This window comes from Homarus americanus, unplaced genomic scaffold, assembly GCF_018991925.1.
Source record: "Homarus americanus isolate GMGI-L3 unplaced genomic scaffold, GMGI_Hamer_2.0 scaffold50924, whole genome shotgun sequence".
In the NCBI taxonomy this organism is placed as follows: Eukaryota; Metazoa; Arthropoda; class Malacostraca; order Decapoda; family Nephropidae; genus Homarus; species Homarus americanus.
In genome coordinates this window covers 399,555-424,189 of record NW_024718094.1, presented here as the reverse complement: position 1 = coordinate 424,189, position 24,635 = coordinate 399,555, and the positions used below count along the sequence as shown (strand labels likewise).

Genomic DNA, 24,635 nt, shown 5'->3' with positions numbered 1-24,635 from the left:
CCGATCAGTCTCAATGTCGAATAAAATATAACAATGTTGTATAAAAAAGGGACAACACGCTGCTTATTATCCAGTAAAATCCATAGCATTTTACTGTGGAGGGTGGTTTACAACGTAGGTGGTTAAATAAAAAAAAAAAATCAGTACAGAACATAATGTAACTATAATAAATATAATTAGAGCAGCCTCTCCTCCATATATGTAATGTTTTCTCAATATTACGGAGTGAATAACTTACTGGAAGAGAAGGAATGTTGCCTGTTGTTGTTTACGTGTGAGCAGGGAAGAGGGCACACACCACCACCACCCGGGCCCTAACACAAGACCGAGACACAAACAAGAATATTAGTGAAACATAGAGAACAAAGGGGTTAATGACAATTGATTCTGCACCTTAGGAAGAAGCAGCAGAGATGATGTCGAGGTCTTTGAGAGCGGAGACCCGTTCTAGGGGGAAGGAGGAGACCAAGCGGTCCATGCAGGCCCTTGATAAAGTCCGCCGATGGTGTGTTACTAATTAAACTGATTTGTATATAGACAGGGGTAATTATTGATGACTAACTCGCTGCCGAAATTCATAAAAAAAACGAATTTAAAAATGCCGCAATTTCACTATTTTTTTATAGATGACACTTGTAGTTTGTGCAAATGTGTTAAAAAATGTTTGGTAAGGTGTAGAAGAGGGTGACCACAAGAAGGAATTGTCCGAATTGGATGAAAAATTTTCTGCACACGAATATGATATTAAACACAAAAATGGAAACGACAATGCATAGAACCTACAAAAACCTGACAATCTTTTTATTTAGTCTCCCTCTTCACAATTCTCCTCCCGTCACCATTTTTGTTGTTTACCTCACTGAATCCTTTTTCAAGAGACGTTTCCTAATTGATGGTGAACTGTTCCACGTATTCCGCCTCGCCATTGTTGATGTTTATCAACCACAATATTAAGGCAAGCTGTTTAACACATAAATTAATACGATAATACATACAACCTAATAGAACCTGACCTAACAAACCCATAGGTTGGGTATGTTAGGGCAGGTTCTATGCATTGCCGTTTCCATTTTTGTGTTTAATATCATGATATTAGTGTGTAAAAAAAAAATTCAACCAATTTGGACAATTCCTTCTGGTGGTAACCCTCTTCTACACCTTTACCAAATGTTTATTTCTAAAATAAATGTAACCTAACTTAGTGGATTTGAAAAACAGACCTCACTAATCTAGCCAAACAAAACTACCTAACCTTACCTAGCTTCCTTAATGGAGGTGCTCCGCCCCCCGGACCCTTTGAAAAATTAAACATAGAGAACTTACTATTGTATGGTGTAATTTGCGGTTTGGGTTAATATTCGTCTATTGGCTGTCTGCAGGTTCCTGCCATGTTTATGTGAGGTTGTACTCCTCACTTAGTCAGTTATCTCCTCCTTACCTCCTCTTCCTTGTAGGTTAGGTTAGGTTAGGTTCGGTTAGGTAGGTTGGTTCCATTGGTATGAAAATAGGTTTTGTGTACTTTTCGTATGTTTTACTCAAATTTGACCTCCATTTTTGTGAAAATTAATTGTTTCTGTTAAAAATGATAATGTTATTTTTTTGCAAAAACTGCTAATTGGCAAAAGAAATGAAGGTCAGATTTGAGTAAAACACAACGAAAAACATAAAAAAAAATATTTTCGTACCAAAACATGAGGACAGCCAATGGACGAATATTTATTGAGGTTTTTTCTGGATGTGAGACCAGCCGGCTGCATCGGCGTTTATGTAGTCCGGGTGGCGGAGTGATTTGTTATTGAGATGGCGGGAGGAATTGATGAATAATTGTTTCCAATTAACAACTGACTTGGCACACAAACCCAGTTCCATTTCACAGTATTGCTGTGAAAAAATACTTTATATTTAAAAGAACGATGCCGTGGTCTTTGAAAAACTGAAGGGTCTCGTCTTTAACCCTAAATTCGCAAATTATATCCATATTAGACCAGCGACAACCTTAACACGTCATGCTGAAAGTGAAACTGCCGCTGGAAGAGAGGACTCTTTTCTTTGCCTCATTACCGCCAGGAAGACAAACTAGTGCGCGCCTAGGCGCCTAATTATCTACAAAACGAAGCATTTCCACTAGAAATTATTATCATATCAGAACTTACTGATGCAAATAAAAAGTAAGATAATAAATAATAAAACAAATAACTAGTCCATGGGTTAGTCGTCAATATTAACCTAGAAAGGTAATATTCCAGACAGATTGCATGCCTTAATTGGCAAATTTGCTTTTAATTGCCCCACTCCAATAGGACAACAAAATTATGCTTTTCCGGTGGGTTTTGATGAGTTTCAAACGATTGTGACCTTTTCCGTCGGAATCACTCGTTTTTGAGGTATCGCTCCCTCCCCCCCCTCCCCCTTCCCATACCCAAAACTAGTGATTTCCGATGGAAATGAAGGCCACAATCGTTCGAAACTTATCAAAAACCATCGAAGAAACATAATTTTGTTGTCCTAATATAGTTATCTTACCATGTTGCGGGGCTAACCTAACCTAACCTTTGTTTCCGACAAAATGTCGTAGAAGAAAAGTGGGCAAATTTCCTGATTAACACCCAACTCACTTTGAAGCTTAAAATTGTCTTTTTCTGAGCTTATTAGTGTGATTCATTTGATTCTAACATTCATTTCTGTCGGAAGTCACACGTTTTGGGTCATGACCCCACTAACCTAAGCCTAACCTAACCTAACGTAATCGAGAATTAACCATTGTTCTGCCTACCATTCACTCTGATGAAGGCCTGGGCTGAGGTTGAGGATGATGTTCATCTTCAGAGGCAGGGATATGAGGTAGCTGTTGCACTCAGTCGCCTTCCAAAATAATTGCTTTAAAAAATCAAAATTTCGATAAATCAGGGTTTTACTGTGTGTTGGGCACTTTGGGGAAGACCTGGACAAAACACAGTGCTCACGAAGAAAGTCTAAAGCCTTGTCGTTATTCTCATAGAACTCGGAAATGGCAGCGAAATAGTTCCAGTTGCAGCTATACACAGAGACGGATGGCCAAGGACTGACTTTTCAAAATAAAATCTGCCAAGCTGTCACCTCAAGGAAGATGATGATTGGCTGATTTTAATAATCTTAATTCATGGCTGCAGCTCTCCCACAATGCACCTGCTAATGCACGTGCACTGACCTCCCACACTTGGTGATCAACCAAAATAATTACTTTAAAAAATCAACATTTCGACGAATAATTTCCGACGGATGTTTCTAGAAGAAAAGTTGCTTAGAATTGCATAAGGTAGGTATGGTAGGACCATTAGTATTGTTGTGCGAGAGTTGGGTGTTACCTGTATTACAGAAAAATACCGAAAAGTGTTTGAAATGGCAGGGGATATATTGCCGTGACCGGCTAAGTTCCTACTAACGCTATTTTGCCGAGAGTGCACTCTGATTGGTTAAGCGTCCATTACTGGCGAACAACATGAGAACTATATTTGACAGTGACTGGCGGCATTTCACATTTATTTTGCCGTGAGTCAATCGTTGTGTAGCTGTAAACAAGCCTAACCATATTTCTGTTGTGCATGGAAACTTATTATAAAAGCGGTGACATTTACTAGAACTTAATAGAACCTGACTTAACCAACCAAAGAAACGCAGCTAACCTTACCTAACTTCCTAGTCGGGGGGTGGACCCCCAGTCATATTAAACAGAAAGTTCTTAGCCAATCAGAGCACACTCATGGTAAAATAGCATTAGTAGGAACTTAGCCGGTCACAGCAAAATTTCCACTGCATTTTAAAATTGTCTAACGTACATTATAGGTATATTAAAAAAAGCCCAAAGTTGTGGGGCAATTAAAAGCAATAATACCCTTAATTACCTACTGTAGGGCATTACACCATAGATATTTACAGTAATTTATGAGGAAATGCTACCACCAGCATGAGTTGTTAATTTTTCCCTCAAGTATTTTAACCGGTATTATTATCGTTTCAGTCATCTAGCGAATTTTTTTATTTTAAGTTTTGAAATCATTAGTTTAGACAGTTCTAAGACACTTTTCTTCTGTAGCATTTCTTCCGCGAATGATTACTTCCGAGAAAATTGCAATAAATTTTTGGAAAATCATCGTATTTTTTCTAGGTTCTTGATGATGTTTACCACTGTTTGAGAGAGAGCTCCTGTTTGTTCGTTTGTTGTTACGCTGCATTATGTATGAGCTAGAGCAGTGGATCCCAAACTTTTTTGGTCGCGACCCTAAAGACAATCTTGTCCTGGCGACTCTAAATGTGAGTACCGGTACAGTACATGTAGTGTTAATTTCCTATCCCTTTGATATGTTGTGTTTATTTTTATGGTTTTATTAAATTAATTTAAATTATGAACATAATAAATTTCAATAAGTTTTTAATTGGACAAAATGAAAACACAAATTTTCATGACAATGAGACTTTATTACACAATTCGGTCACCTAAGTGACAAAACCAGAATTTTTCAGTGGCTAACGTGATGCTACTTTATTCTTGGAATGAGCTTTCTTGAGTTTTAACACTATAGTGAAAAATTTTAATAATTTTAAGAATAAATTTCAGTAACTTTTTTAATCGGACACGGAAAAATCTCCCCTATACAGTACAGTACTGTACCTGGAATTTTCCAGGCATCAGGAAAATTGTCTTAGAATTTTCCGGAAAATGGGCCCCTTGGAAAATTTCAATTCCAGCTATCAGAGAGTTCCGGGTTTGAGGTATTCTGGCTAACGGAGATATTATTACAGTATACAGGTACTACGAACCAGTTGTACTTGATGTCAGATTTTTTAAATAATTGACCTTATGGGACCCCCTAGCAAAATTTTCTGTTACAGTATTCTTAATTTAAACACTTGTGTATTTGGTTCTGACAATAGCCGATTTGTAAGTATCTTCTTTTATTCAAATAGGGTTTTAATGAAATTTGTTATGTTCTTATGGGATTAACTGCTTCGATAATCGTTGATTCACCAACCAATGACTTTTCCTGGTCCCTATGTGCGTCACTTATTGGGGTATACCTGTATGTGGAAATTAAACAGGCAGTCCCCGAATTACAAACACCTGTACTTATGAACGGGTTCGTAATATTGATCATAAAAAATATATATTTTTTTATCTACGAGCACATGCGGGTACTTATGAACTGTCAAGGTAATTAAAGTTTTTTTTTTTTCATTTCTTTATGTTTAACATCTCATTATTTACAGTTTATATAGGTATTTACATTACTTGTTTTTTGTATGGCTGGGTTGTGTTTTAACCTTAACTGACCTTTAGAATAAACACTGTTTTCACTTACGAATAAATCGACTTGTGAACAGGGTCAAGGAACATAACCGATTCATAACTCGGGGACTGCTTAAAGAAAACTACAGTACCGTATTCTGTATTCTTAAATTTCATATGTAAATTATGTATGATAAACCTGTAAAATTGTAAGAGAAAGTTTAGAATTTGGGAGTGAACAAAAGTTTAAAGGTTATGGATATTGTCGACACCACACAAGAGTGTGAGTGTAGTGTCAGCTGACTGAGGCAGCATTTGCACCATGTAAACAAAGCAGCTTGATTTTAGGATGATGCGTCAGGGGGTCGAACATGGGAGAAAATTTTTATTTTATTTTTTGTCATGGAGAACTTATCTCCAATTATTGAACAGAAATCAATGTATAATATTACTATGTGTACAGTATTGCAGTATATTTATTGTATATGTTGGCTTTTCAAATCTCCAGTTTCTCGTTAGTATAGATATAAAATCATTACTTTGTTCTAATGTACTGCTTGATATTTCACTTATTATTTACCTAATGCCCACCCACTAGAGGTGCCTATGTCGAGGGAAGGAGGTCTGTGTCGGATCCTTAACTTTTGTTCTTTATTATTATTTTGTAATTGTGTACACCAAAATTTTTGTGGTATTTTAATGTTTGGTGTTTTTTTTTAGGAATGTATTTGCTTTTAGAATGGGAGTCTGGGAAAATGTGTATATTTGTAAAAAAGAAAAAAATTATGAAAGTTTTTAGTGAAACCCTTTCATAAATCGAGGTATGCTTGTATTTCGATAATACTAGCAGTTGCCTGAAGATTCTGGTGGAATCAGTCACTAAGGTTTGAGAATATTCATTTATAAAATGAACCAATATAACATAGAATATACTGCTATCAACTACATAAAAACACCATGGCTATTTGTAATGAGCTTTATGGGGTCACAACCAAATCTTATCAATTTATCCTGCAATGGCCAAGAATTGAATCATTCTCAAGAAACCTTGCCTAAACTAACCTAACCTTAACTAAGAGGCAATGTAAGGAGCACAATATCTTGGCAGTTGTGATAGACAGTGTGACAAAATTTGTCGTGGCTCCATACAGATCCATACGATAAGCCACGGTGGAAACTTTACCTAATGTCATTTTTTTAGTCAGAACCTACATCCTTATTGTTCAGTAAGTTATGCCAGTCAGTGCTCCTTGTTTACCCCCACATTCTGTTGTAGATACCATTGTAATAATTTGAACCTAAACCTACTCCTGTAATGTAATATATAACAATAATACTGTAGTACAGTACAGTACAGGTAACTCTGAAGGATATCACATGATGGCTAGTGCCATAGGGAGTTAAATCTATCAATTTGGCCACCATACCTTCCTCATTGGTTATGATGAGGTCCAATGGTTTTGGTGTTTGCTCACCTTTATAGCGAGTCTCTCAGAATTTGCACAAAAAAGAGTTGCAGGGGGGTTATGAAAGTCATTTAGTATACTGTTCTTCCGTTGCTCTTGTCAATATTGTCATTATAAAAAGATGGCTAGAGTTGAGACCTGTGTACTATAATTTTATGCACCCCTCTTACATGATGTCTCAGAGAGGTTAAAAATTGATTCTTAGCCATTGATATTAAACTCACATTCATCTAGATCAATCCTCCTGTTTTTATACAACACTTTTGTAACACCTACCAAATCAGGTTGATGGGTCTTCAGTAGAATTTAAAACTATGCTCTCTTTTTGTGGAAATTGTCAATGTCTGTGTACATAACATTTAGACTGGGTTTAGAATAAGGTAGTGGCTTCAACTTGTTAATGAATCCAAACCTGTTTCATGATCAGCAGCTACCTCAGAGATATCATATTTTACTTTTACTATACTCAGTTATGCTTACTGTTATATTTTCCCACTTTTATTTCTTATTTCTTAGTGAATATTTACAACATATACAATTACAGCATGCCCTTTATATGTTTGCCCTTAGGATAATTATTTCTTTTACCTGTATTGTATATATGTGTGTGTGTGTGTACACACACACACACAAAACACATACAAATAATGGTAAAATCCTCTCACAAATAATCAGAAACAAGACAACAAAATGTATCGAAATGTAGAAAAAATGTGAGAGTCTACCCTCAAGTCAACTCCGTGCTTTGTTATTAAAGTTGAACTAATTTTAATAAAAAATCATGGAGTTGACTTGAGGGTAGACTCTCACATTTTTTCTAATTTCGTATGTGTTTTGTGTGTGTGTGTGTGTGTGTGTGTGTCTACACACAAACACACACACATATACACAATACACAATACAGGTAAAAGAAATTACTGTCTCTAGAACGAATGGCTCCCTGTCCCAGCCGCGAAAATACTGGCAACTTTAAAACTAACTGCAGACATTTTTGGGTACATCTAGGGTGTCATCCGCAAATAATCGAGGACCGTGAATTAAAATTCTGTGAATTGTCAGGGCATTCTGTATACAGTACATCATTTACAATATTTATGACTATAGTGGGATAAAATGCTCATATGTATATACAGTCTCTCCTCGACTTATGATGGGGTTCTGTCCCGAAGACCAGGTCGTAAGTCGAAAAGGCGAAAATATTACATAGACATTCTAAAGTGAAATACAGTACAGAAAAATAATCAATAATGAAAAAATAATAAAGTGTTACTGTGCACTTACCTTTAATGTAGTCAGCTGAATGCACACGGGGCCTCAATAATTTTTTAATTAAGCATGTAGACTACATTAATTGGATGAAGCAGAGGAGGAGACAGGGCTGGGTGGGTCATCAAGTTCGTTTTCTTGAGACAGGCGAACATATTGCTTGTTGAAGGTATTGGATCATCTTTAGGGAGTGAAGAGGCAGCAGTGGTGGGGTGTGAGGAGACAGCAGTGGGGGACTTCTTAAAAAATATATCCTATTTAGACTGCACAGTTTGCCTTTTCTTTTCATTGTAAATCTCCCTGTAGCAAGCAAGTGCATCTTGGATCAGTCTCTCAACTTTTGCAAAACGTGCAACATTTTGATCCATTTTTTCAAACATTTGCATCCCCTTATTAATAGTAGCAAATGCCTCTGCCATTTGTTTCACTGAAAACTTTTTGTGGGGTGCAGGTTCTTCTTTTACATTTTGTCTCTCTTCTTCCTCTGCAATTTTCTGTGCATCCAGTTCAATAAGATCCTCATTACTTAGCTCTTCTGCTACACTTTCAACCAACTGCTCAACATCTTCATTATCAATTTCTAACTCCAGCTGTTGACCCATCTACACTATCTTGTTGCTAATCTCAGAAATTGCATTATCTTCATTAAATCCTTTGAAACTGTTCATATATCTTTTCAGGACCTTTTTCCATATTCCATTCATGCACTGACCTGTAACCTCATCCCATGCTGCAACTATGTTCTTTGTACATTGCAAAATGCTGTAGTCCTTCCAAAACTCTCTGATCGTTTTCTCATCTTCAGTTGCAGCAATAGCCTGAGCGAAGGTCGTACGTAAATAATAAACTATAAAAGCAGCAATAGCACCTTGGTCCATGGGTTGGATGATAGAGGTAGTGTTAGGCGGAAGGTATACTACCTTAACATCAGGGTTCAGGTCGTCCAGGTGTGATGGGTGTCCCGGAGCATTATCTAAAATTAATAAAATCTTGAACGCAACCCCTTGTTGCAGACAATACTCCTTGGCTCGTGGAATGAAACAACTCGGGAACCAATCCTTTCTTATTACTGCGATAAAACACTGGCAGTGTGTGCTTGCTGACACTTTTAAAAGCCCTGGGGTTCCCTGAATGATATATCATGAAGGGTTTTACCTTGAAACCAGCTACATTCCTCTCCAACAGAAGTGTGATTCGGTCCTTGAGTGCTTTGAATCCTGGCATGGTTTTCGCCTCTTTGTGGATGTATGTCCGTTCTGGCATGCACTTCCAGAATATGCCAGTTTCATCCACATTAAATATTTGCTCAGGCAAATAATTTCCCTCCACGATGACACGATCTAGCTCCTCCTTCGGCAGCACCCACATCAGCACTTGCTGCCTCTCCACTCACCTTTACACTGTGCAAACTGTAACGGTTCTTAAACCTTTGGAACCACCCATGACTTGCTGTGAAGTTTTGGTCGCACTCCTCTCCTGCCTGCTCTTTCAGGATTTCGAAAAGGCTTCTTGCCTTAGTCTGTATGGTTAGAAGGCTTAAGGGAACACGCTTTGGCAGCTGATCTTCCATCCACATCACAAGTAATTTTTCCATCTCATGAATAGGACCTTGTCTTTTTTTCATTGTTATTGTTCCCTTTATAGGTGCTGATCCTTTCACTACCTCACGAATTTGTTCCTTGTCCTTAAAAATTGATGATCTTGTCAAGTGAGAGAAGCCAAGGTCGCGTGAAATGGTTGCTACTGTTTTCCATTTTCATATTGCATTATTATTTTCATTTTCATCTCAAAAGTAATTGACTGTCCCTTTTTCTTCTCAGCACCACGAGAACTCTCACTTTTACGCTTGCCAGCTATTTTAAAGGGAATTACAAACAAAAATTTGTCGGTACACAGCGCGATCATTAGCAACAACAACGACGGCCAAACACCAACTGAGTGGGCTACGGCGTGAATGCTGTACACCGCGAGGCGGCCCAGCCCACGCTGTCGTACGGGGTAACATTACATGTACAGTACTACCAAACGTTTCGGGACTCGAAAATACGTACAGGGTAATGTGAAAAATATTTTATACGACCATGGCGGTCGTATGTCCGGGTTGTCGTAAGTCGAATATGTCGTAAGTCGAGGAGAGACTGTACTGTACTGTATACATGAGAGGTTTTTGTGATTTTTGTTAGTTCCTTTTCAAAAACAATTGTTTGTGCACTGAAATTAGAGAAGATGTACTTTCTCTCTACCCAAAGTTAGCTATTGAGTTTCTTGTGCCCTTCCCTCTGCATTATTATGTGGTCTGGATTTATGAAAGTTTTCTGAAAGGTTGGATTCTGACTCCTTGCTTAGTGTTTAACCTGTTGAATAATACTGTATTACACTTTTTTCCTCATATCTCTACATGTACCTGTACTGTACTGTGATATTGAGGAGGTGTGGCTTATGTTCCGGCTTCCTTCCTTACCATTTTGTTTAGAGCATTTGTCACATTCAGGCCTTGTACACAAATGTTCTTTAAACTCATCTTGTTACGTGTTTTCCTATTTTCAGCTGTTCTATTTATAAACAAAATCCCGTCAAGTGTTGTCAAGCGTGTCCATACCTACTAAAGTCGGACATAGTTCAGAACTTTATTTTAATGCAGCAGAATGTACAGTACTGTATTCCAGTATAAGACAAAGATAGGCAGCAGCCTGCACTCCAGATAGCATATGTTTTGTAGTAAGAAGAGCTTGACATTTATTTATATTTCTTAGTTGTTTTATCGCGCTACAAGAATTAGTCTATTTCATTGTCCATATTTCAGGGAGAAGAAGTGGATAACTATACATGATACCACAATGAAGATTTACAAGTGGGTTCCCATCGTTACTGATGTAAGTACAGTACTATACAGTACAGTATAATCTGAAGGGGAAGTTTACTGATGTTGTGCATGAAAACCAGGAAAGTTAGATGTTGTTAAGGAGTTATTTCAGGTACTGTACAGTATTCAGACTGGTATAGTATTGTTTTGGAGCCTTTGTGTGTTTGTGTAAAGAAAATGGTTAAGGTATATCTAGAGTTCAAAAACCAGTGCCATGCCAATTTGACATGTAGCTACAGTACTTCATTATGTTGAGGAGATACAGGTATCCCTCACTTTATGAATGGGTTAGGTTCTTTGAAAACCATTTGTTGGTGAATGTTCTCATCTTGAATAACATAACATATGGGAAAAATAGGGATTAGTTCTCTAATGACAAGGAAACCCCAATATCTTACATGGAAAAATGAAATAGGTTCACAAAAAAACTACCTAACAACTGTAAAGTAGTACTTTAAGGGACCATATTTGTGTAAGAGAGAATTGCTTTCAGTAGTCAGAAAGAAGTGTATGAATAGTTGTACAGTATCAGTAAATTTTTATATCTTGAATGTTCGTAAAATGAGGGATACCTGTGTATCTCCCCAAGACACTAAAAGAAGGAACTAGTTTGTAGATAAGGATAAAAACCCTTTTTCATAAGAGATGTTCCTACTCCCTGTGGGAAGATCTCCCAGAACATGCCCAAGGTAAGATGATTAATGATTACCTAAAGGCGAATTGGACTTTGGGACTAGAGTGCTAAATTAATGGTAGTCCAGTTGCCTTTGCCTTGTAACTTTTTGCCTAAAGTCATAATTTTTTGGCTTGTTAGACCATTGATGACTGAATTGATTACTGCACTCATGATGGAGAGTACTGTTCTAGTTGACTTGCAGAAGAGCGTTGTTATGAATACTTACAAGGGTAAAGGTAATGCACTTGAATTCAACAACTACAGGGGCCTAAAGCTGTCGGACCACTTTATGAAAGGTAGACTTAGAGAAAGCTTTTGACAGGGTGCCACATGAATTAGTATAGTGGGCAATGAGAAAGTTAGGGCTCGAGTAATGTCTTGTTAGAATGGTAATGGCATTATATGAGGACTCAAAAACCACTGTGAGAGTAAATGGTGAGGAATTTAAGTTGGGGTTCATCAGGATCTATTTTGAGCCCCCTTTTGTTTATTATGGCACTAGAGACTTATCATAGGACTTCAGGAGTTGTTGTATATGGCCAACTTCTGACAGCAAATAGTATTAAAGAAAGAAGGATGGAACAATGTCAAAGGGCTTGAGAGTGAATTTAGTGAAATCAGAAGTACGGTACAGTATTGATTTAGTGGCGGCTAACTCACACAAACATGGAAAATGGCTGTAAAATGAGGATGGTGATGATTTAGTGGCATGGGTGAAAAACCCATGGTGGAAAGTAAAAAAGAAAGGGGGGGGGGCCATGTACTTTATGTAAGAAAGGTGTTGGCAACAATTCAGTAATTTGTAGTGAGTGTGGAAAGGGGTACACAAGAGGTACAGCAGTGTAAATGGCAGACTGCAGGACGTTGCTGACTTTTTAGCGTTCTGTATGTGCAGGTATTCATGCGGTCTTTGCAAGGTTGGAGAACTCACTTTGGAGATTTAACCCTGGACTATGTTGATGAATTCTGCTACCTACGTGACATGATCAGTGCTTGGTGCTGAAACTAGTCACAGTTGCAAGAGTCAGAGGTAGCTGGAAGAAGTTCCTGCCTTTATTGAAAGGAAGGATATTTACAATCAGTGTGAGAAGTGTAATGTTGTATGGCAGTGAAACATAGGCAGTTAAAGAAGATGATGTACACAGGCTTGAGTAAGCTGCAATGAGAATGGTGAAGTGAATGTGTAATGTGATAATGAAAGATAGGAAACTCTGTTCAGGGCTAGAAGGGCAGCTAGGTATTGAGAGTATTGGTGAAGTTTTGTGTAGATGTAAGCTGATAAAGTACATTAGGGTATGTAGAGAGAAGGGAGGAGACTAATTGGCTCAAGAGTCTAAATATGAAGAGGGGGAAGAGCTGGAGGTAGGCCAAGAATGATATAGGGAGAGAGGGTGCAAGAGACCACTCAGCATGGAGACCTGCCATCAGGTAATCATGGTTAACCCATGCAAGTGGAGGAAAATAGCTGTAAATTGGTGAGGGTGAACAACCCACAGTAATTTTTCTTACCTTTTTTTTCACAGCATTTTTGCAAATTTGTTTTCTTTTGCATGCATTTGATATACAGTACAGGAATGCATTCCTAAAAGTCATTGAGAATAACGGACTTGCATATATCTGAGCAATTTTCCCCATAAGAATCAATGTAATTATGGGGGGATGCTTTCCCAGCTGGCAACATTCACCACATATTTTTCAATATATAGTTGACACTCGCAAACTGCAGATCCACAATTTTTACTCTGTATACCATTTCACCAACCATGGCATTAAATTTAGAGTATCCACAGATTAGTGTGGCGTCTTTTTCCCTCCTCGGTCTGATGTACTATTCCTCCGTAAATGTGAGGAATGAATAAAAATACTACATAGCCATTTGGCAAGCATTTCACGAAGGTCACGGGAGACAGGAGCGCTCTCCCCCCCTCTGCCTTCTCCTCCCCTCTGCCTTCTCCCCCTCCCTCCTCCCCCTAAGAGAGAATACCCTAACCAAAGATGGGTGCAGTAGGAGAGCAGATCACCAGTAGATCTTGCCTGGCGAAAGCCATACTGGTGATCCGACAAAAGAGAAAAGCGTTCAAGGTGACGGAGAAAATGAGAGTATAAGATAGTTTCGAAAATCTTAGAGAGGGATGAATTTAGGGCAATGGGGCAATAGTTAGAGGGATTAGAATGGTCACCCTTCTTTGGGATGGGCTGAATCAAGGCATCCTTCCAAGAAGAAGCAAAAGTTTGGGTTTTAAGGCAAAGATGAAGGAGGCGAGCAAGCACAGGGGCGAGAATTTCAGCACACTCCCTCAGAACATGAGGGGGTATTCCATCCGGTCCATGCGCCTTACTCACATCCAACCGGGATACCACACCAGCAACCCTACGAGTGGAGATTATAGGAAAGTGCATAGGTTTAGTAGGAGGAGCAGGAGTAGGAGGGATAGAGTTGGAATTGTCTAAGGTGGAGTTAGAGGAGAATAAGGTGCTAAGGAGTTTGGCTTTATCAGGGGGAGAGTTAGCTATAGAGTTATCAGGTTGGAAGAGAGGAGGAAAAGAGGGGGTGCAGCAGTTATTACAGATGTTTTTGGTTAGGGACCAGAATGATTTATTAGAAGAAGAGTTAGTCAGGACAGCAGTCTTTCTTTTTATAGAATTCCACTTGGCCCTACGAAGAATATCTTTACAACGATTCCTAGAAGTAATGAAAGAAGAGTGGGTAATAGGAGAAGGAGATAGTTTCATAACTTGATAAGCCCTATCTCTCTCCCCACATGCAAGAGAACAGGAGCGATCAAACCATGATTGTAAAGTGAAAGTTTTGGTAGAAGATGGGATAAATGCACACACACCACCCTGTATAACCCCAGCAATGCTGTCAGCACATACCGAGGCATCCCGAGTGGAAAAGCAACATTCATCCCAAGGAAAGTCGGAGAAGAATTCTCACAAGGATTCCCAGTTTGCTCTCCGATAGTGCCATAGTTGGCATTTAGAGAGGGGTGGGGGAGGTGGTCGTGCCCATTTTGATTTAATAGAAATAAGATTGTGATCAGAAAACCCTAAGGGGGCAGAAATTGAGTATGAATAGTGTTAGGGGTTAGAGGTAAAACAAAGATCAAGAATGTTAGCAAGTTGATTGTGTTGATCAGGAACACGTGTAGGGTATTTAATTATTTGCTCCAGATCATTAAGTAAGGAAAAAGAGAGTGCCTCAGCTCCACCTGGGTCATCCCTTACAGTGCCAAGCCACTCTCTGTGATGTACACTGAAATCCCCTAGGTAGAGGATCTTGGTGTTGGGGTGTGTGGATAGCAACGACTCATGGCAAGAAGTGAGATAATCAAAGAGATCCAAATAGTTGGGAGAACATTACAGGAAACAAAGAAAAAAAGTCATAGTTGGTAGAGATATTTTGAGCCAGTTGACATCATAAAGAGAAGATTCAAGATCCGTGAGTCGAGCTATTGGGGAACGTGTGTTGCAGTAGATGCATACACCTCCCTTGAAATGGAGAGAGATATAAAGGTTGTAGTTGGAGACTTGAAAAGGTTTGGGTGAAGCTGCTTTGGTCAGTTAAGTTCAGTTAATAGTAAGTGGTCGGGGGAAGAGGTTAACAGATGGTCCTCCACAAAAGGAAAATTAGGTTTCAGGCCGCGAATATTGGAAAAATTAAGTGTGAAAAAAGCCGATCCTCTAGCAACTGCGGTGATGTCAGTTGAGGCCCCAGTAGTTTGATGATGATCAGGTCGGCCCTTGGGTCCACAACCTTCCCAACCAGTGGGACCCATCCAAGGGGCCTCCGCTTTTATATTATTGTCAACTGATATCATAGGAGAATAAAAGAGTAGAAAGAATAGAATAGATCAAGAGTGAGAAAGTTATATATTTTGTGTTGTCAATAGTAAGAGAGACAATTGAGACCTTGCATCTGTGTAAATGAGGCAGAAAGTCAGATGAGCAACCTGGGACTTTAGTCACAATTTTTGTGATGCCATATGGCAGCAGGGTCTACCATTAGACAACACATTATGCTTCCAATATCTTCCCAGGTGGTAGTACAGTGAGTTCTTCGATAACGAGTGTTTTGACAACGCGAATTCACTCTAACGCGATTTATGAATAGAGGAACGATATTTGTAAAACGCGAACGCTTGTTTGCTGTAACGCAATTTTTGCTTACTATTTCTCCAATTTTGTGGTATTAACTGTGAATATGGTAAAGAAGAATATCTCTAAGAAGCGTTCTGGTGATTGCATTCCCGGTGATGATAGTAAAAGAAAGGCTATAACACTTGAAGAGAAGCTCGATGTTATCAACCACAAAATCACCCTTCTCCCCCATCAAGTTATATTCATGTTTTTTCAAGGTAAAGTGTTACATTTACTGTATGATTTCATTATTAGATATGAATGGAACATTTATTTAGACTGTGCTATCCTTTGTGTTAGGCTAAATACTAAATTTTTTTCGATTTTGAGTAATCTGCACCTAACCCTATTTTCTCCATAAGCCCTGTTATTTCTATTGCGCGAATTTCTATAACACGATGTTTTTCAAGAACACAAGTATCGCGCTATAGCAGAACTGACTGTACCTCCCTGTTTGGTAGCTGCCTACTACCTACTGTATACCAAAAGGCTAAAAACTTATTGAACTCCATTTAGTTGTTTTGAGGATATTGGTTTGTTCCCTGTTCTAGATCTCCTGCGTGTTTAGTGTGACTATTTTGTATTACGTTTTGCAGGAGTGGTAAACTGTCTCAAGATCTCTGGCCTTAATGGTCATAGTTCTGATATACGGGTTAGTGGTTGATGATAGTTCCACACTACTGCTTCTTGTAACTTGATGTCCAGGAGAGCTCTCTCTTGATTTTTCTCCTCTTACTTGTTTTCTTATAAATTTTTAGGCCTTTATGAAGTTTTTGCCTGTTTCCATGGGTGGCTTTTAGATATGATCTGAGGAAGTTCTTTACACTCTTGTCACTGATATCTTTAAATGTGGGGTTGCAACTCACTTTTCCTCTCGGCCATGAAATGGTATTTTCTGGTTCAAACCTTTTTTCTTTTCTTTATTGTATAGTGGAATTACTGTACTGTACATACACTATGATACTACCTCATGTCTCTCAGGAACGAAAGAAGAAGAGTGGAAGTAGTGCAAACAAAGAAAACCGTATGTGTAGCCGAGACAGCAGCATGTCAGCATTCCAGATGGGAGGAGATGACTCCAATACAGGTGACTAAAAATTCATTTCCTTTTTTATATGATTGATTCTCTCAAACAAGAAGGGTGGCTTCATCCAGACTTCATTACTTCTGAATGGCTGGCTCTCAGATATTGTACTTATAAATTTCTTTTTGCTACAATTTACTGAGTATGATATTTAGAACCTGTGTAAGGGGGTAATGTTTTATCGAGTAGCTCAGATTGTTTAATAATGTACAGTCGGGGAATATTCCGCATAAGACACCTGGCCACAAGTTAAACCTCAGAATGTGAGACCTGTGGTAGCCAGACACTCACCAATCTAGGAACTGTGTGAGAGAGGGGGAGGGGGTATGGGAGTTGATAACATCACAATATCAATAGCCATTCATAGTGCATAGGAGGTACAGTGTGGTCTCATTTTATGTGGGTCTTGTGTGTGTGGTTATTGCTTATGTGATTTGTTGAAATATGACCATAGTTGTAGCTTATGCAGAAAGTTATGGATAGTGGTAGTGTTAATTGTGATCTTTTGCTTATGTAGCCCCAAATTTTGCGATTTTAGTCATTTTAGTTATTGGCCATTATAAGTGCCTACTGTACTGTAAGTAATATACTGCAATACAGCTCATTAATTTTTCACATATAAAATATATTACCTTATTTATTAAAATATATACGGTATTACCTTTAATAGGGGTACTGTACAGTGGTCTAATCAGATTTGATATAGGCCTAATTAGAACTAATATGTACAAGAGATGACACATCATATGTAATTGAGCCATGTTCACCAGTTTGATTTTATTTATTCATTATAATATTCTCTTATGATCAGCCAATTGTGGTGTATGTTTTATCATGAATAATATAGCATTCAGTATTAAATAATGGAACAATATACAATTTGACTTCAAATAAAAGAAAAAGCCGAATCAAAAGGTAATATCTTCCCTGACCACTAATCCCCTCCCTCCGTAAAGCAGGGTGGTGAGGGGTGGAACTGGTCGTGCCACGTTCACCAGTTAATTTTTATTTATTCATTATTATATTACCGTATAATCAGCCTCTTATGGTGCATGATTAATCATTAATAATAAAAAAATATTAAATAGTAGAAGAATATTATATATAATTTGTAATTTGACTTCAAAATAAAAGGACAATCCAAATCAGACGGTAATCTCTACCCTGACCGCTGTTGCCACTTTTGCTATTTATTTTATTTATTCATTACAATACTGATACATTATAAAAATAGGTGTGCCAATCATTATACAGTCTTTCCTCGACTTACGACAGGGTTCCGTCCCGACGACCAGGTTGTAAGTCGAATTGGTTGTAAGTCGAAAAGGCAAAAATAATACTTCACTTAGCGTCAATTGAACCCAGAGGGTCCCGCTTAAGTGAACAACAGAACATATGGGATTAATTCCAATAGAAACCGGCCCGACCCCCAAACTCCACTTTTTGAAGGCACATACCTATGTTGTAGTAAAAATAACATCTTAATTTTATGATGGTACATGCACACAATTAATACTTAAGAGAAATAGAGAAATACAGTCGCCAAGTTAATGTCCATTCAAATAATGGACTCGACTCCCTCCCCTCTCACACTACACAGCCGGCTAACAGATGGTCGGTCGGTCCCTCCCTCCCCCCCCCACCCCCCACCAACCGTCCCAAGGAGATGTGTGGGATAACCTCAAACTAAAGTTAGGAAAATATAATTGACATTGCTGGATTCCTTGTAAGACCAGGAATATTTTGAATATAAATGTCATATATTTTGCACAAAAGATAACATAGTTACCTAGAGAAAAAATTTTTATCTAAAAATTGTAAGTTTAAAGCAAAATATATGATGTTTATATTCAAAATGATCACCAAATTATAAGAATTCCAGCAATGTAAATTATATTCTGACCGGGTAATTTGTATGAATTTTATGAGCTAAAACAAATATCTTCAGTTAATAAAAAAAAAATAATCTTCACGACACTATCTGTCAATCAAAGTACCCCACCTTGCCTCCCCCCCTCTTCCAACCGCGCGGTCAGTCCCAACCCTCCCCCCCACCCCCCACCAATCCTCCCTTCCAGAGTTTTTAACATTTAGTATTAAATAATACCTCAGATTAAAGTTAGGATAATATAATTGACATTGCTGGATTCCTTGTAAGACCAGGAATATTTTGAATATAAATGTCATATATTTTGCACAAAAGATACCATAGTTACCTAGAGAAAAATTTTTATCTAAAAATTGTAAGTTTAAAGCAAAATCTATGATGTTTATATTCAAAATGATCACCAAATTATAAGAATTCCAGCAATGTAAATTATATTCTGACCGGGTAATTTGTATGAATTTTATGAGCTAAAACAAATATCTTCAGTTAATAAAAAAAAATAATAATTCTTCACAGGGTAACAGATGGTCGGTCGGTCCCTCCCTCCCCCCCACCCCCCACCAACCGTCCCAAGGAGATGTGTGGGATAACCACTAAATTTTAATAAATAATACCTCAAACTAAAGTTAGGATAATATAATTGACATTGCTGGATTCCTTGTAAGACCAGGAATATTTTGAATATAAATGTCATATATTTTGCACAAAAGATACCATAGTTACCTAGAGAAAAATTTTTATCTAAAAATTGTAAGTTTAAAGCAAAATATATGATGTTTATATTCAAAATGATCACCAAATTATAAGAATTCCAGCAATGTAAATTATATTCTGGCCTGGTAATTTGTATGAATTTTATGAGCTAAAACAGGCAGTCAGGCAGGGTGGCGGGTGGGGCAAATCTAAAAATAGCGTCTCGGACACTCACCGCGTATATGTGGAAAAAATCCGCGTTAAGTGAAAGTTCAGCTTTGGCAAGGCACCGCGTATATGCGAAAACGCGTTAAGTGAAACCGCGTTAGGCGGGGTAAAACTGTATAGAAATTCTAAAATGGGTGTCTCTTTTTCTTCTCAGCACCACGAGAACTCTCACTTTTACGCTTGCCAGCCATTTTAAAGGGAATTACAAACGAAAATTTTGTCAGTACACAGTGCGATTATGCAATGTCATGTCTGTATCTATTCCACTTATTAGTAAATGGTGTGGACAGTAGAACATGCTTTTTTATCATTTATATTTATTCTCAGCCATGTCGATGATGAGCGACTCACAAGATGCTACAGACTTCTCATCCACTCAGTTCAACATCTCAGAAGATTCCAATTCTGAACCACCGTTTAAGAAAAAGTTGATGGAAGGCTGAAGAGATTTCTTTCTTGGGGTCATTGGAAGAGATTAAAAAGTAAGGAATATATCAGTTGTTAGTGAAAGAACAGTAAAAGTTAGTACAGTAACAAAAGTCACTTAACTGAGGTTTAAATTAAATGGAATAATAAATGAAATAAGTAGGCTTGACCATTAAAATATCAACTAAAGTGCTAAATTGTTGTGGTGTCATAAAATGTATTCCATTGTGTGTAAATGAAGTGACACAGGTAAGAAGAAGGAGACTAACCTAAGATGTTCTTTTTAGTGTTTTTGGCATGATGTGTTTGACCACCACCATCCCAGCTCAGTCTTAACCCTTAGCCGGCGGCCGAACTATATATAGATGGTCTGGAATGTGCTGAAAAATTGCGGTGAGACTATATATAGACGCTTCTCCAAAATTCAGCTCCTGTATGTCCCAGCTGAGACTATATATAGTCGGATATGTATGAGTGCCCTAGAGCCTCAGAAATCCCTAACTAGCAACTCAAGGGTGGCGATGGCTTGCCTGATCGCCGGCGCCAGCCGCCTAAAGCTCCAATCACTGAAAGTCTGTTGCCAGCTTTCATATGGTACAGAGCACTCTCTTTGGTCTCATGTGTGGAGCTGAATTTCCATTCATTCTTTTCTTTGCCTGTATATAGAAATTATAGCCATAATTATGTTCCGTAGGAGGAACATTCCTGATGAGGAAATACAGTATATTCTACACCATGATTTTGATTATGAATTCATGGATGATATTCGTGATGATGGAAAATCAGATAGTGGTGGTGATGACACTGATAGTGGTGATGAATCACAACGTGAGATTATTACAGAGGAACCAGATGATATTCTGTCAGGTGCAGAAGTTGGTCAAGATGACAGTGCTACGTTGAGCAATTCTCCAGTTAGTAGAGAACGATTTCCATTTACTGGAGACACGGGAGTCAAAGTAGTTTTGCAAGATCCTCAGAACCCAATAGAGATTTTTCTGTCTTTTGTAGACATAATGGAACATACAGTGAGAGACAAACAAATATGCTGCCAAGGTCTGTGAAGAAAAGAGAAGGAGCCCAAGGGTATTACAAAGTACTACAAGAAGCTATTTTTCAGGCTGATAGAAATGAGTTTGCATAACTGCCATGTAATCTACAAGAGAAATGGAGTCCAGAAAAACCTCCTTGACTTCAATTTGCTCTTGATTGAACAGATTGTGTCTGCATATAGCAAAGACGTTTATTGGATAAAGAAACCCACAAGCTCAGTGACTCTTGGGCCATGCCCTACAAGACTGAGTGGAAGACATTTCCCAATAGAGACAGAGTCAGCTGAAGGTTGTAGTACAAAGAAGGTTCAAAGGAGATGTACTTACTGTGCAATGCAAAAGAAAGTGAGGAGAAGTATCTGCAGCTGTGATGTTTGTCAAGTTGCACTGTGTATTACTCCATGTTTTAAGTTTTACCACACATCAGAAAGCCTTCCAACGTAGGAAAGTGACAGCAGTGAATGAACAAATGCCATAAAAAGCAACAGTAAGGCAACAATATAGGAAGGGAGGGTGGAGGGAAACCACATCCAGGTCACAAATCCTGGACACAGCTTTGGCTGTGGGTGTGAGTGACTCCATGTACCTTACTTATACGAATATAAATAATAGCCACTTACAAAATTCACGTTTTAATATTAAAAGCATCTTTGCTATGTTAATGAAATATAGCAACTGTTCCATATTGCGGTAGAGTCTATATATAGATGGTGTTAAAATTTCACAAAATGCGGTGTAACTTTATTTATGTTCCACTCCAGTGGTCGGCGGCATCTATATAATGACGATTATTAAATTTGGTGCGTCTTCAGTTACTGCTGCCGCCGGCTAAGGGTTAAACAAGAATCTTTCTTGGATTCCTAGAGCTGTAACTTTTTTCATTTTTTTTCATTAAAGGGACTGCAAAAAGCTATGTAAAGAAAGATTTTAGTTTGTCATCAATTATGTGAGAGAGATTGTCACATCATAATTTAGGTTGGTCATTATTTCCTACCCTTTAGGTTGGCTTATGCTGCACCATACAGCTGCACTTGGTGTAATATTATGGTAGCTTTCTATAAATACCATGGAATTTAATATTATTGTGTGGATAGCATGTAATTTGGAGGTAACATACATAATTAATGTATGCCCACATTTTTTTTTCTTTATGGAGAATAGCCCACCCGCGCACATGTCTTTGACCCACAGCAGGGCATCTGGAGGGTGGGGGATTAGAAGAGAAAAAGAATATGTTAATATACTCCACGAAGATGCTGGAAAACCAGCTTTTTGAAGCGAGACATTGTAAGAGGATGGAAACACAGAGGAAGACAAGTCATTCTACAGTTTGGCTGTGTGAGGAAGAAGGATGTACTATAATGTGTTAATATAGTGTGCCTGACATCCACACAAATACGGTGGATAGTCAAAGAGTCCCAAATAGTTGGGAGAACAGTACAGTATAGGAAACAAAGAAAAATAGTCATAGTTGGTAGAGATATTTTGAGCCAGTTGACATCATAAAGAGAAGAATCAAGATCCATGAGTCGAGCTATAGGTGTACATGTATTGCAGTAGATGCATACACTTCCTTTAGAATGGAAAGAGGTATAGAGGTTGTAGTTAGTGACTTGAAAAGGTTTAGGTGAAACTGCCTTGGACAGTTGAAGTTTGGATAGTTGAAGTAAAAGATCTGGAGAAAAGGTTAACAGATGGTGCTCCACAGAAGAAAAATTTTATCTCAGGCCGCGAAGGTTGGAAAAATGAAGTGTGAAAAAAGCCGATCCTCCAGCAGCTGTGGTGACGTCGGTTGATACTCCAGTAGTTTGATGATGGTTTTGGGTTGGCCCTAGGGTCCACAACCTTCCCGACCAGTGGGACCCATCTGAGAAGTTACCGCTATAATAATACAGCATTGTCAACTGATGCCAAAAGTGAATACAGAAATGGAAAATATAAAACAGATCAAGAGTGAGAAAAGATATGTATGTTGTGTTGCAAAGTAAGAGAAACAATTGGTACCCTGCATTTATGTGTAAATGAGGCAGAAAGTCAGATCAGCATCCCGGGACTTGGTCATAATTTTTGTGATGTTATATGGCAGTAGGGTCTACCATTAGACAACACATTATGCTTCCAATATCTTCCCAAGTGGTAGTACCTCCCTGTTTGATAGCTGCCTACTACCTACTACTATCCAAAGGTTGTATGGCTGGTTCAGGATGTGTGAAGAGCAATGTATTATTTATTATCTTAGGTTTGTGACAGTGGTGCATGGTCGTAACAGTTGAAGCACTCAATTGTTCTTGTGTAATACATAGTTGACAGTGGAATTACTTGTGGAATGTTTGCATTGCCTCTGTAACTCAAAGCCACTTTATTTTATGTTTTATCTACTCTACCTAATGAACATCACAAATGGTGAAATTTAAAATAACAACCAGTCTTTTATTTTCCAGATTTGAGTTTGACGGATGTCAACGGCACACATGCAACTTTAGAATAATGTTTGTGAAACAATGTATCTGCTAGGAATGAACAGAAGGATAATAATAAGTTGTCTACACTGTAGTCGGTAATAATTTGAACATTTGAAGTCTTAGAAATAATGGAGTATATTGTACTCTTAGGTTGTATGAAGTAGTTTATGGAATGAAAATCATTTAGTTATCACTGGTAAAGCATAAGTTTTGGATGTCGATAGGGTTTCCTAAGTAGTCTAGATTTAAGATTTGTAATTTATTTTTATTTTTACATATTACAGTATACAGTATAGGAATAAGAAATGCAGGGCACAATGTTCACCATCTATTTTATTGACTCTCTAATTACAGAAACACTCTTGACAATGTCAAGACTTTTCAGAAAGCAACTTGAAGGGAATTAATGTCCATAACAAGATGTTCTTACCCAGTCTGCAGGGTAATGTTCCCACTGATTGTGATGTCATGTAATTCAAACTTTAAATGGCACCGTTAGTGAAAATGGGGTTATGTTCCTGGATCCTAAAATATTGCCCTAAAATACACTTTGAACTGCCTAGATTATTGTTAATAAGGTATTATGGCTCTGGTAGGACTTTCTAGACTCTACTCAACTTAACATAATTATTGTCTAAGTTATAATGTTTAGGATAGATATAAAAATTTCATTTGGAAATATAAAACATATTTGTTTTATTTTTATGCAAATTTGGAGTATTTAGCAATTAAAAAAATAAGCATGCTTCCCATATAAAATCTTTTCTTTGTAGCCAAACACAACAAAAAATAAAGTTTCTTGTGACCTGACTTTATTTAGAAGATTAGCTGACCCTATTACTTTTTATCTGATACAGGAATACCCTGGTTATCACAAGGGATGCATTCCTAAAAGTCAATGCGAGTAATGAAACTGAATATCGGGGAAATTTTTCCCCAAGAGAATTAATGTAAATAGGGAAGGGGGATGCATTCCCAGCCGGCAACTTTCATCACATACAGTATTTTTCAATATATACTACTCATTATCCAAGGCTATTAAGGACCAGGGTCACATGTACTTGTATACACTGTACTGTAGTGCCAGTAAATGTGAGGAATAAATAAAAATTATACTTGTAAAAAAAA

The 24,635-nt window shown here is 37.9% G+C and overlaps 1 protein-coding gene across 1 annotated transcript; it reads left to right on the top strand.

The window, feature by feature from the left end:
* Positions 1–218: 218 nt before the first annotated feature.
* On the top strand, positions 219–24,635 carry LOC121859093 (B-cell CLL/lymphoma 7 protein family member A-like). The gene is made up of 5 exons (XM_042355764.1): positions 219–505; positions 10,799–10,868; positions 16,656–16,761; positions 19,895–20,049; positions 23,487–24,635. Exons 1-4 carry the CDS (start codon positions 414–416, stop codon positions 20,008–20,010), a joined length of 384 nt encoding a protein of 127 aa, XP_042211698.1. The 5' UTR covers positions 219–413; the 3' UTR covers positions 20,011–20,049; positions 23,487–24,635.

Excerpts from the sequence above, each read along its gene's own strand:
- LOC121859093 (XM_042355764.1), top strand. The coding sequence starts at position 414 with ATGATGTCGAGGTCTTTGAGAGCGGAGACCCGTTCTAGGGGGAAGGAG. Across the intron at positions 506-10,798 it reads CTTGATAAAGTCCGCCGATG|GGAGAAGAAGTGGATAACTA; the intron begins GTGTGTTACTAA and ends TCCATATTTCAG. Across the intron at positions 16,762-19,894 it reads AGGAGATGACTCCAATACAG|CCATGTCGATGATGAGCGAC; the intron begins GTGACTAAAAAT and ends ATTTATTCTCAG.